At 54.4% G+C, this 13,264-nt stretch overlaps 1 protein-coding gene across 1 annotated transcript in view; it reads left to right on the forward strand.

The window, feature by feature from the left end:
- TNXB (tenascin XB) overlaps window positions 1–13,264 on the forward strand; it is a 77,954-nt gene that overhangs the window by 64,067 nt on the left and 623 nt on the right. Inside the window, 18 exon segments of the mRNA XM_006896260.1 lie at window positions 989–1,112; window positions 1,804–2,112; window positions 4,146–4,469; window positions 4,973–5,260; window positions 5,761–6,039; window positions 7,729–8,013; window positions 9,044–9,367; window positions 9,660–9,995; window positions 10,827–10,949; window positions 11,057–11,200; window positions 11,397–11,516; window positions 11,613–11,756; window positions 11,861–11,991; window positions 12,088–12,220; window positions 12,310–12,461; window positions 12,555–12,651; window positions 12,744–12,905; window positions 12,993–13,156. Coding sequence (XP_006896322.1) covers window positions 989–1,112; window positions 1,804–2,112; window positions 4,146–4,469; window positions 4,973–5,260; window positions 5,761–6,039; window positions 7,729–8,013; window positions 9,044–9,367; window positions 9,660–9,995; window positions 10,827–10,949; window positions 11,057–11,200; window positions 11,397–11,516; window positions 11,613–11,756; window positions 11,861–11,991; window positions 12,088–12,220; window positions 12,310–12,461; window positions 12,555–12,651; window positions 12,744–12,905; window positions 12,993–13,156 — 3,639 coding nt within the window.

A 13,264-nucleotide genomic window follows, 5' to 3' on the forward strand; every position in this document is an offset into this window, starting at 1 on the left:
GCATCCTGGTTCAGCCAGTCACAGATTTATTGACTCATTGAGTGGACAAGGACTTGTCAGCCCAGAAATGGGTACCCCAAGGCTCAGTGCAAGGCCACTGGAGCAGTCTTTGACATAACAGCCCTACTAGTACTTACCCTAATGGGAGCACTGGCCTGGAGTCAAGTGGTGAATGTGCATATTGAGCAAAGGGACACGATCTTGGGACAGGTAGATGAGCCAGGACTTCTCAGCCATTCAGGGGTCATGGTGGCCCGAGAGGTAAGGCCTGGGAATGGGCTGGGGTTAATCAGTGTTTGAGAAGAAAGAAGGTGACTGCTCATCCTCACAGCAGGTACAAAGGCCTGGAGGCACCAAAATCTTAAAGGATCCCATCTCAGGAGGGAGATGACATGATGAGTCCAGAGGGGGGAAAGCGGTTCATGGGGTGTGGGCTTCCCTGCAGGGATGAGGAGGGTACTTGTAGAGAGTTAAGCTGAAGACTGGCACTGTGACATTTTCATTTTTTTAAAAAAACTATAGTTGTTCGTTGAAGAATGGGTGGGAGGAGGAATAAACTTACAGCACGAAACCAGTAGGAAGTATTGCCCAGGAGAGAGGACATGGGACCTCAACCAGGAGAGTGGGGAGGATATGGGGAAGGAAGGACCCCCCTGGAGGCACTGAGGAAGGAGAACTGCCCCTGTGATCGCTGAGCAAGGGAGGAGCCCAGGACATTCCTGGGGTTGAACACCAAGTGTGAGTTGCCTTGAGCAAGGTGGGCACCCAGCACCTGTCCCTCTGTTTTTCTCCAGAAGATGAAGTCAGGACGACCCCAGCCCCACCCACGGCTGCCCCTGAGTCTCCCTTCACCCCTCGCCTGGAGGAGCTGACCGTGACTGATGCCACCCCCGACTCCCTGAGCCTGTCCTGGACGGTCCCGGAGGGCCACTTTGACTACTTCTTGGTCCAGTACAGAAATGATGATGGGCAGCCCAAGGCCATACAGGTGCCAGGACATGAGGACAGTGTTACCATCTCAGGCCTGGAGCCGGACCACGAGTACAAGATTAACCTGTTTGGTCTCTACAATGGCCAGCGAGTGGGCCCCGTCTTTACTGTGGGTGTAACAGGTGAGTGGAAGGTGGAGAGTCGGGGGGAACGGACCACAAAAGTAGGGTCACTTGGTCCAGTACAGAAATGATGATGGGCAGCCCAAGGCCATACAGGTACCAGGACATGAGGACAGTGTTACCATCTCAGGCCTGGAGCCGGACCACGAGTACAAGATTAACCTGTTTGGTCTCTACAATGGCCAGCGAGTGGGCCCCGTCTTTACTGTGGGTGTAACAGGTGAGTGGAAGGTGGAGAGTCGGGGGGAACCCCCAAAGAAGGGTAATTTTTCTCTCTGCTCATGCTGGCCATAGTAGAGACCTTCCCTGAGGTCTGACATTTTCTCCTGCGCTGTGACCCATGCTGGTGGCTGCCACCTGTTCCCCACCATGACCATGAACTGGTTTTTTCAGATGAGATTTTATTCATGACCACAGACCTGCTCTTGGCTGTGGCTGTGGCCCCTCTGCCCCTTCCTCTGAGCTTGACTGTTTGTGCCTCCTGGACAGAGAGCAGCCTTGAGAGCTGTGATGCTCTAGTGTCTACTACGTGTCCCCACACTGGATCTGGGGCTCTGGGCACATTTGTGAGGATCAAGCAGGACTCCAGCCCAAGAATCAACCTCAGTCTTAGCCATGCTTTGCTGTGCTTCTCCCTGAGGACAGATGGACACCTCACAGGGGGTCCCCTCACTCTCTCTGTGTCTCTTAGCTCCAGAGAAAGAAACCCCCACAGAACCCACCACAGAGGCCCCTGAGGAGCCTCTACTGGGGGATCTGATGGTGACAGGATCCACCACAGACTCGCTGAGCCTCTCCTGGACCGTCCCCCAGGGCCGCTTTGACTCCTTCACCGTGCAGTACAAAGACAGGGACGGGCGGCCCCAGCTGGTGCGTGTCGGGGGTGAGGAGCGTGAGGTGACCGTGCAGGGCCTGGAGCCCGGGCACAAGTACAAGATGAACCTGTACGGCTTCCATGAGGGGCGGCGTGTGGGCCCCAAGTCCACTGTGGGAAAGACGGGTGAGTGGAGGCCGGGCACAGGGCAGGGTGTGGTTGGATGCTATACCTAGGAAAATTTTTCTTTTTCTCCCAACTTCTAGAAAGAAAAATGTCCAGCTCAGAGCAATATCTCAAGGCAAATATTAAGCCCGTCTGATTTACCAGGCACCTTGTAGAATGCAGGCAGGTCCATGAGCACGAGCCTTGACCTTCTGCATTTCTAGCAGCTTTCTCCTGTGATGCTGATCTTGGTCCAGAGGCTTTACTTTGAGTCACAAGGCTGGGTATTAAAAATGTGTGGATCTTTTCTTAGAAGTTAACCTGCATTAGAATTGCTCTTCTGGATAGCTCCCTGAGTAACCAGGCCAGGATAGAGATGACAGTTTCCAGGGTGTAGTGTATCTTGGCTCAGCTAATCAAGGATTTATTGATTCACCGAGTGGAAAAGGACTTGTCAGCCCAGAGCTGAGTGTCCTAGGGCTCAGCGCAAGGTCACTGGAGCAGTCTTTGAGATGACATCCCACTAGTACTTATCCTAATGGGAGCACAAGCCAGGACGAGCCAGGACTTCTCAGCCACTCGGGAGTCATGGTGCCCACTGAGTGGTAAGGTCTTGGAACAGGCTGGGGTTAATCAGTGTTTGAGGAGGAAGAAGGTGTCTGATCATCCTCACAGCAGGTGCAAAGACCTGGAAGCACCAAAATCCTGGAGGATCCCATCTGAGGAGGGAGATGGCATGACATGAGTCTGGAGAGAGGAAGGCGGTTCATGGGGTGTGGGCTTCCATCCAGGGATGAGGAGGGTAGTTGTGGAGTTTTAGGCTGAAGACTGGCACTGTGACATTTTTCCCCTTTCACATTAGATGGGTAATATGCCTACGTCGTAACAAGGTTTAAAGGGTGGCACATGTCATATAGAAGTATGAACACCCAGTCATCATGCTTCTGAAACGGAAAAGGATCTGACTTTTTTTTTAACCTTTATTTCTTATGATTGACATATTTATTCTTAAAAACATTCCAGTGAAGAATGGGTGAGGCAAGGAAAAATTGTCGAGCAGTGAATCCCATAGGAGGTAGTACCCGGGAGAGAGGTGATGGTGTCTCTACCAGGAGAGTGAAGGGAAGTGGGGGAGAACTAACTGTGGGGAGGAGCCCAGGACATTCCTGGGGGTCGAACACCGAGTGTCCTGAGTTTCCTTGAGCAAGGCAGCACCCAGCACCTGTCCCTCTGTCTTTCTCCAGAAGATGAAGTCAGGACGACCCCAGCCCCACCCACAGCTGCCCCTAAGCCTCCCTTCACCCATCGCCTGGAGGAGCTGACCGTGACTGATGCCACCCCCGACTCCCTGAGCCTGTCCTGGACGGTCCCGGAGGGCCACTTTGACTACTTCTTGGTCCAGTACAGAAATGATGATGGGCAGCCCAAGGCCATACAGGTACCAGGACATGAGGACAGTGTTACCATCTCAGGCCTGGAGCCGGACCACGAGTACAAGATTAACCTGTTTGGTCTCTACAATGGCCAGCGAGTGGGTCCCGTCTTTACTGTGGGTGTAACAGGTGAGTGGAAGGTGGAGGCTCTGGAGGCAGGGACCACAAAAGTAGGGTCATTTTTCTCTCTGCTGGTGCTGGCCATAGTATCCTTCCACAGCTCCCTGAGGTCTGAAAGATTGTCCTGGGTTGTGATCCATGCTGGTGGCTGCCGTCTGTTCCCCACTGTGACCATGAGTTAGGATTTTCAGAGATATTTTTCAGTCAGCACAGACCTGTTCTTGGCTGAGGCCCGTTTGCCCTTTCCTCTGAGGTTGACAGCTTGCACCTCCTAGGCAGAAGCCCCTGAGATCTCTGTGATGCTGTAGTGACTACTGCAGGTTTGCATACCTGATCTGGGGCTCGGTCAAGTTTCTGAGGTGCTGACCTAGCAGGACTCCAGCCCAAGAATCAATGTCAGTCTTAGTCATGCTTCACAATGCTTCTCTCTGTGGATGTATGGACACCACCTTGTGCCTCCCCCCTCCCACCCCCGTCACCTTCTCTGTGTCTCCTTTCTAGCTCCAGAGGGAGAGACCCTCACCCCTACAGAGCCCACCACAGAGGCCCCAGAGACCCCCGAGGAGCCCCTCCTGGGGGAGCTGATGGTGACAGGATCCACCACTGACTCGCTGAGCCTCTCCTGGACCGTCCCCCAGGGCCACTTTGACTCCTTCACCGTGCAGTACAAGGACAGGGACGGGCGGCCCCAGCTGGTGCGTGTCGGGGGTGAGGAGCGTGAGGTGACCGTGCAGGGCCTGGAGCCCGGGCGCAAGTACAAGATGAACCTGTACGGCTTCCATGAGGGGCAGCGTGTGGGTCCCGAGTCCACCGTGGGCACAACAGGTGAGTTGAAACTAAGTTCTGATTCCCACATTCTTCTTGATGATGGGCACTGCTTTTCATTTTCCCCCCCGAAATGGTACTAACAATCTACTATGTGGCCTGAATCATATGAGGACTGATCAGACTAGTGGGACATGTATTTATGCCTGTTAGCTATCTTCCTCTAATCATAATCTGAGACATTGCCATGCTCTGTGGTAGCAATGTGGCCTCTGACTGAATGATACAGTGTCTCTGTGATGGCTCTGGCATAACTGGCCTGTGTCTGATTCCCGCCTGCAAACATATTGTGCAACTTTTTTTGTGGTTTCTTAGCCTCTCTGTGCCTTCTACCAGTGCAGTAAGTATGATAATGTGTTAGTGGCAATAATAGCACCTGTTCAATATGCTGAGAGGCACATGTGTGTACTATTTACTTGCTGTACAAGAGTTTGCTGAGTAAATGTCCCCACTGGGCACAGGGGCATGCCTGCAGAGCCCTCAGCTTTCCTGCTTTCTTCTAGCCCCCTTGCCCACTGAGCCTCCCATCGAGCCCCACCTGGGTGAACTGACCGTGGAAGCTGTGACTCTGGACTCTGTGCACCTCTCCTGGACAGTGGCCCAGGGCCTCTTCGACTCCTTCCTAGTCCAGTACAGGGATGCGCAAGGACAGCTCCAGGTGGTGCCCGCAGGCGGAGAGCTCCGCGAGGCCACTGTCTTAGGCTTGGAATCAGCCCGAAAGTACAAGTTTCTTCTCTTCGGACTCCAAGACGGGAAACGGCGGGGCCCTATCGCAGTAGAGGCAAAGACTCGTGAGTGAGGGCTGGAGGCTGGAGGGCGCTGCCCTGTGGGCTGGGAGCATGGTGGCCGTCCTTCGCCCCCTTGTGGTAACAGTTGGAATTTCATGTTCCTATACCCCAACTCCAACCTCAGAGCCTGGGGACCGTTTATTTATTGTTATTGTTGTTGTTATGTGTTATCGAGTTGAAACTAACTCATAGCTGAGCTTCAAGCAGTGAATCACGCAGGAAGAGATTACACATCTATCTTTTGCGGAGCAGCTGGTGGATTCGAACCACCTGCCTTCCTACCACTGGACCCCTAAGAACTGCTTGCTTTATTCCCTGCTTCCTCTCTTCTCCTTCCCCTCTGCCTCCCCACTTCCTTCCACCTCACAGGATACTGCAGTTCCTGACTATCAGCTCAAAGAGCTCCAGCATCCAGAGGGTACTCGACAGCTTGTCTGTTCCCATAACCAGTCTGTCCCCCACTACCTGCCTCCACCCCTCAATATACCCACTCTCTTTTCCAGTTTCAGATATGAAACCTTCTCCCAGCCTGGGGGAGCTGACAGTGACCGATGTGACTTCTGACTCCATTGGCCTCTCATGGACAGTCCCTGAAGGTGAATTCGACTCCTTCACGGTTCAGTACAAGGACAAGGATGGGCAGCCCCAGGTGGTGCCTGTGGCCCCAGACCAGCGTCAGGTTACCATCCCAGGCCTGGAGCCCAACAGGAAATACAAGTTCCTGCTGTATGGACTGACAGGCAGGAAGCGACTGGGGCCTGTCTCTGCTGATGGCATCACCAGTGAGTGCACACACTGTCTCCTGCCTTTTCAAACCCCATCTCAGCCCACCTCCCCAGAGCTGCTCCATAGCCTTCCCATAATATCTCCTGTGTTTAGCTTTGGCACACAAAAAAATCATGCAAAACAAAACAACAAATAACCCAATTATTGTGCCCCTACAGTGTACTATGAGTAATGCAAATGTTAAACACATGACTGCTAACCAAAAGGTTGACAGTTTGAATCCACCCAAAGAGACCTCAAAGGAAAGCCCTAGCAGTCTACTTCCAGAAGATCCCAGCTGTTGAAAATCCCCTCGGTTCTACACAGAAACACATGGGGTTGCCACGAATAGGAATCTATGCAGTAGTAACTTCCAAAACTCTTAAGTCGGTTCCATATCACAACAACCCCTCTTCAGGGTTTCTGGGACTGAAAATCTTTATGTGCAGATACTGCTCATGTTTCACAGAGAAGCTGGTGGTTTCAAACTAGCAGGTAGCAGCCAAACGTAAAACTCACTGGGCCACCACAGCTCCTCCAGTGGCAAAGAGTTTGGTTTTCATTTTTAGGTTACTGTGTGCCAGGAGCTGTTCTGAGAATTTTACGTGCATCATTTCCTGTATTCACAAACTGCCAATGTAATAAAAAGAACACGTACATTGGGGCCAAGCAGACCCATATTCAGATTGCCATTCCAACCCTTGTCGGTTGTGTGTGCCAGCTGTGTGGCACAGACAGGCCGTTTCCTTCCCCTGAGCCTTGGTTTCCTCATCTGCATAATGGTCATGAGCATTAACGCTCAGTAGAGCTCACTTTCCTACTCCACCCCCTCTAACACTCTGAACCAAGAGGTGGAAAATACAGGAGGACTTGGCTGCACAAAGACTGGAAAAATCCAGTGTCATTGTGCCATGACTCAGCACCCCCAAAAGGCATGTGGGAGTAGGTCACTGACCTTTACCCCACTCCCAAGACCGTGAGTCACCCTGTCCAGAAGAGGATGGGATATGTGGCCAGGTGGGGCCAAGCCCTCATTATGGGGGATCGCTTCAGTTAATACTTACCCCAACCTGGACACCTCTCTTCTTCCAACTGTAATGTTCTCACAGGACAGGAGAGTAGGTGGAAAGGAAGGCCATGGCTCTAGGTGGGGGGAGCCCATGGGCTTGGCTGGCTGCCATTATTTGGAGGCATCTTGTTGACAACTCAGATCCATTCTGTTCTGGCTTCACACTGAGAACTGAGGTGCCTCTTGGGCTCCCCTGTCAGCTCTCCTCAACGGGTGAGCTTTTTCTATTAATGCTTGTGCTACACTTTAATGTTGACCTAGTGGATAAGGAATTGCACTGCCAAATGAAAAGCAAGTAGTTCAAATCCACGAGCTGCTCCACAGGAGAAAAATGAACAAACCCCCACCCCCCATGTAAATTACAACCTCTGAAAACCCACTGAAGGGTGGGCTGTGAGTCAATTCTGACTCAATGGCACTACCAACAAGAACCTTAATGAGAGCATGGGAGGAGGCTGCACTAGCACCCACACTGCTCTACCAGAGGACAAGAGCAGGCCTGCCTCTGTCACTGGGTACATTTCCTGAGGCCATATATTAGGGACACTTTCCCAGACCCTCATGTCTCCCAGATGTTGTCAGGGCCTAAGTGAAGGCTGCTCTTGACGAAGAATTTCCTCTCCATCCCTTACTACAGCTCCACTAACAGAGGAGCCGCTCCCACCCCGCCTCGGGGAGCTGACGGTGACCGACGAGACCCCAGAATCCCTGCGCCTTTTGTGGACAGTGGCCCAAGGCCCCTTCGACTCCTTCATGATCCAGTACAAGGACGCAGCCCGGCAACCCCAGGTGGTGCAGGTGGCTGGAGACCAGCGTGAGGTGACTGTGGAGGGCCTGGAGCCAGGCAGGAAGTACAGGTTCCTGCTCTATGGGCTCTTCGGAGGAAAGCGCCTGGGTCCCGTTCCTGTCCTGGGAGTGACAGGTGAGAGGGTGGCTGGCTGTCCCTCTTGGACCTAGCAAAGTGTTGGCGTGGCAGCCCTGGCAAAGCTGGCCTGAGGGAGTGTCCTTGTGTCTTTGGGATGAAGAGGAAGGGACAAGGAAAGTGGATAGGTGGAGAAGAGAGAGGCCTGCCCAGGGCACAGGAGGGACATGGGTCTCCCTTGGTGTCAGCGCTGATTTTCATTTAGTCAAACACAGAAACAGGTGGGAAGGGGAGAGTCCCCAGCAGTGGTGTCCAGGCCTGACCTTTGCCCACCAAAGCTGGCTGTTATCGACCAGCAGTGGAGCCTTGCCCAGAGAGGGATGTACTCCTCCCAAGGACAAGGCCAGAAGATTTTCTCCAGTGGAAAATTACTAGGACAGAACACACCACCCCACACACTGCTGTTGAGCCTGGAACTATATAGGATGGGTGGGGGTGGAGCTCTAGTAGGAACCAATAGCAGTGGAATTTGTGGAGCGGGTTCCCCTGACCTGTTTGCCCTGCAGTGTGCCCCTGCCAGTCCCCCACCCTCTCACTCTCAGTTCTGGAACACATTTGTATAAGGCCTGACTCAGACAAGGCCTGAGCACAGAGTGCAGAGTCCAAGGCAGTTCCAGACTTGGGAGAGGAATATGGCTTTCCCAGGCAAAGGCAGCTTGTGCAGATAGACACAAGTGGGTCTGAAAGGATTCTGAGGTGCAGACAGGGACAGTCAGTGTCTGATTCAAATGACATGGGAACCTCACAAAGGAGTGGCCTCCTGAACAGGAGACAGGCCATAGTTGGGTCTCAGCAAAGCCTTAAGTGTGGCAGAATTCATTGCCACAGTGGGGGGGCGGGGGGTTCAAGAGAAAGAACTAGAAAAACCTTGCTCCCTCTCTCCTCTCCACATGACCGCCATGGCCTGGATTTATGAGGGCCCCCTGTAATCTTGGGCCAGCCCTGGCACCATTTCTTTGGGGGAAATTAAAATGAGGGGAAGACCACATGGTACCCAACTCAGCTGATCCCCATGGCTTCTCCCATTTAGCCCCAGAAGAAGACACACCAGACTCTGTGCACCCTGTGACAGAGGCTCCTGAGCCTCCTGAAGAGCCCCGCCTGGGGACATTCACCGTGACAGACGTGACCCCGGACTCCCTGCATCTCTCATGGACAGTGGCCCAGGGCCCCTTTGACTCCTTTGTGGTCCAGTATCAGGATGCAGATGGGCAGTCCCAGGCACTGCTCGTGGGCAACAACCAGCACAAGGTCCTGGTCTCAGACCTGGAGCCCAACACTTCCTACAAGTTCTTGCTCTACGGCCTTCGAGAAAGCACGCGTGTGGGGCCCATCTTGGTCGAGGGCACCACAGGTACCACCAGGCGAGGGCTGGTTGCTTTGCCCTGCCCACCTTCAGTCTGGGCTTGGAAAGGGTGCCCAGAAGCAGTGCTTGTAGAGAAGGGCCGTGAAGAGGGCACCATGGAGGGAGAAAGGGGTGGCCTGTCTAAGCACCACAGTGTGGCCTGTGTGACTCCTTCCTGTGGGTGCTAGTGCCCCCTTAGCTCCATTTTCAGATATGGAAGTAGGGGCCAGGCATGGGGTGCCAGGTAAGTCACTAGCCAGGTGCTTCAGACCCCAAACCCTTCTCTCCTCCGTCTGTCCAGGACAGGCTCCTGCTGGCGAGACTCCAGACGAGCCAAGACCCCGTCTGTCCCAGCTGTTGGTGACTGATGTGACCACTAGTTCCCTAAGGCTCAACTGGGAGGCCCCACCCGGGGCCTTTGACTCCTTCCTGCTCCGCTTTGGGGTCCCATCACTCAGCTCCCTGGAACTGTACCCAAGACCTCTGCTACAGCGTGAACTGACCGTGTCTGGAGCACTGCGATCGGCTGTGCTCAGGGACCTGCAGCCCGGAACCCTGTACAGCCTCACGCTGTATGGGCTGCGTGGGCCCCACAAGGCCGACAGTGTTCAGGGCACCGCCCGCACCCTCAACCCAGGCAAGGCACCATGCCAGGCACACACACTACACAAAGTGGGGTGTCTTTATACTCCATATGATGGGAACTAAAGTCTCTGGTGGGTGTGAAATTGTTAAGCACTTGACTACAAGCCAAAAGATTTGCAGTTTGAACCCCCCCCCCCAAGAGGTCCCTCAGAAGACAGGCCTGGTGATCTGCTCACAGCCTTGACCACCCTGCAGAGCAGTTCTACTGCACCTGCCTCGCCAGGAGTCAACTGACTTTATGGCCAGTAACAGCGTGGTGGGCCCTGGCGCCTCAGCCAGGGAAGCTGGTATTTCATGGAGGCTTTTACAGGGATCTACAGAAACTACAATTTTTAGTATCCAGGGAACTCTGGTGGTTTGTTGCTGTTGTGTACTGTAGAGTTGGGACTGACTCATAGCTGACCCTCTGGTGGCTTTTCAGAGGCAGTAATCATGCAGAAGGAGATTGCCCATCCTTCTCCCATGGAGCAGCTGGTGGAGTCAAACCAAGTGCCTTTACTCTTGCAGTGCAGCTTCTTGCCGCTAGGTCACCAGAGCTCACTTCAGGTGGTTTAGTGGTAAGGAATTATGCTGTCAGCCCTAAAGCAAGTGATTCACGTCTACCAGTTGCACTGTAAAAGGAAGATGGGCAATCTCCTCCCTTGCTATTTGCTGGCTCTGAAAACCCACTGGAGGGTCAGCTATGGATTGATTCTAACTCCATGGTATTCAGCAACAAGAAAAGTAGTAGTGGTGGGAACACCCAGGAGAGACAAAGAAGAGGGAATCTTGGTCCTCCCTGCCTCTTGCCTTCACCACCATTCCTTGTGCCTTCCCCTGTCAGTTCTGGAGAGACCCCGCGACCTTCAATTCAGTGACATTGGAGAGACCTCAGCCACAGTCCACTGGATGCTGCCACCATCCAGAGTAGACAGCTTCAAAGTATCCTTCCAGCTGGCAGATGGAGGTGATAGTGTGTTTTTTGCTTTTGTCTCTCCTGGCCCCTGCCCTGTGCCTTTCCTCTGACTCCTCTCAGGTTCCTTGGGGAGCCTCCCAATCCACAATGTGTTTTAGGGGAGCCACAGAGTATCCAGGTGGATGGCCGGACCCAGACTCAGAAACTCCAAGGGCTCACCCCAGGCACTCGCTATGAGGTGACTGTAGTTTCTGTCCGAGGCTTTGAAGAGAGTGAACCTCTCACAGGCTTCTTCAAAACAGGTATGAGGGGACAGGGACATGGAGCAGGAGGTAGGAGAATGAGAAAATTGGGACTTTGACAGCAGTTGAACATGAACAGGGATGGGGACGAGAGGCATTGGAGGCTTCAGTTTCAGGACTAGAGGCCCAGCAGAGTTTGGGACGGTGGCAAAAGGAGCAGAAAGGACAGCTCTGACCACCCCTCCCCTTCTGTCAGTTCCTGATGGACCTACCCAGCTTCATGCAATGAACTTGACTGACGACTCTGCCGTGCTGCAGTGGAAACCCCCCAAAACCCCAGTGGACGAATACAACGTGCAGGTCACAGCCTCAGGGGGTGAGTAGAGAATGCGACCTCTATAGGGGTGTATCCTGGGAGGGGAGAGCAGACTGGACTTGGCAGAGCAGCAGCTGACACCTGGCCCTTTCTTAGCCCCATCCCTAGAGGGCTCTGCCCCCGGCAGTGCAGAGGACTACCCCCTGCCGGACCTGAAGCCGCACACCAACTACACGGCCACTGTGCGGGGCCTCCGGGGTCCCAATGTCACCTCTCCTGCCAGCATCACCTTCACCACAGGTACAGCCTGTACAAGTACCAGGAAGTGCAGGATGGAGGAAGAGAGTGTGGGAATTAGGATGGGCCTTGTTTTGCATCTGCATCTTCTCTTTCTACCTGCCCAGGGCTGGAGCCCCCACAGGACTTAAAGGCCAAGGACACAACTCCCCGAACAGCCCTGCTCACGTGGACAGAACCTGAAGTTCCGCCCACAGGTTATCTGCTCAGCTTCGACACCTCCGGTGGACAGACCCAGGTGACCCACCGCTGCCCCATTCCCCTCCCTTGGCGCTGGTCCAGAGGTGGTGCCTCTGCCTCTCCTCCTCCCTCTGACCTGCCATCTACCCCACAGGAGATTGCTCTCCCAGGAGGCATCACCTCTTACCAACTCCGAGGCCTCTTTCCTTCCACGCCCTACAGTGCCCGGCTCCGGGCCGTGTGGGACCAAAGCTTCTCACCACCCGTGTCCACCGTTTTCATCACTGGTACTGGGTGCTGGGATGGAAGCAGAGTTGGGGAGTGATAGGGCTGGGGGGCTTGGGGAAAGTACTGATCCCTTCTTGTCCTCTTCCAGGTGGATTGAAGGTCCCTTTCCCCCGGGACTGTGGGGAGGAGATGCAGAACGGGGCCAGCACCTCGAGAACCACCACCATCTTCCTCAATGGCAACCGTGAACGACCTCTTGAAGTGTTTTGTGACATGGAGACTGATGGGGGTGGCTGGCTGGTGGGTAGTAGGAGGACGCCTAGAGGTCTGCACAGGTGGGAGCTGTTGCCCCAGGAGTCAGAGGCTGATGGTGCCCCCCCCAACCTGTCCCAGGTGTTCCAGCGCCGCATGAATGGACAGACAGACTTCTGGAGAGACTGGGAGGACTATGCCCATGGCTTTGGGAATGTCTCTGGGGAGTTCTGGCTTGGTCAGTGTCTCACAGGGATTGGGGGACTTGGGAGTGAGCAGGGATCCCACAGACACCCAGATCCTGATGACGGAGAACCCCACTGCCCATAGGCAACGAGGCCTTGCACAGCCTGACCCAAGCTGGCGACTACTCCATGCGCGTGGACCTTCGGACAGGGGATGAGGCTGTGTTCGCAGAGTACGACTCCTTCCAGGTGGACTCAGCTGCCGAGTACTACCGCCTCCACCTGGAGGGCTACCATGGCACTGCAGGTGAGGGGGATGCACAGAGGGGGATCGCTGGGAGGGGGGCGGGTCCCAGAGGGGAGGCCCTCACTGCTCCTCCCTGTCCCTGCTCAGGAGACTCCATGAGCTACCACAGCGGCAGTGTCTTTTCCGCCCGGGACCGAGACCCCAACAATTTGCTCATCTCCTGTGCTGTCTCTTACCGCGGGGCCTGGTGGTACAAGAATTGCCATTATGCCAACCTCAATGGACTCTACGGAAGCACGGTGGACCATCAGGTGAGGGGTCCCATCAGGTGAGGGGTCCCATCAGGTGAGGGGTCCCATCTGGTGAGGGGTCCCATCAGGTGAGGGGTCCCATCTGGTGAGGGGTCCCATCAGGTGAGG

This window comes from Elephantulus edwardii, unplaced genomic scaffold, assembly GCF_000299155.1.
Source record: "Elephantulus edwardii isolate Elephantulus edwardi_28Jun2011 unplaced genomic scaffold, EleEdw1.0 scaffold00184, whole genome shotgun sequence".
NCBI lineage: Eukaryota > Metazoa > Chordata > Mammalia > Macroscelidea > Macroscelididae > Elephantulus > Elephantulus edwardii.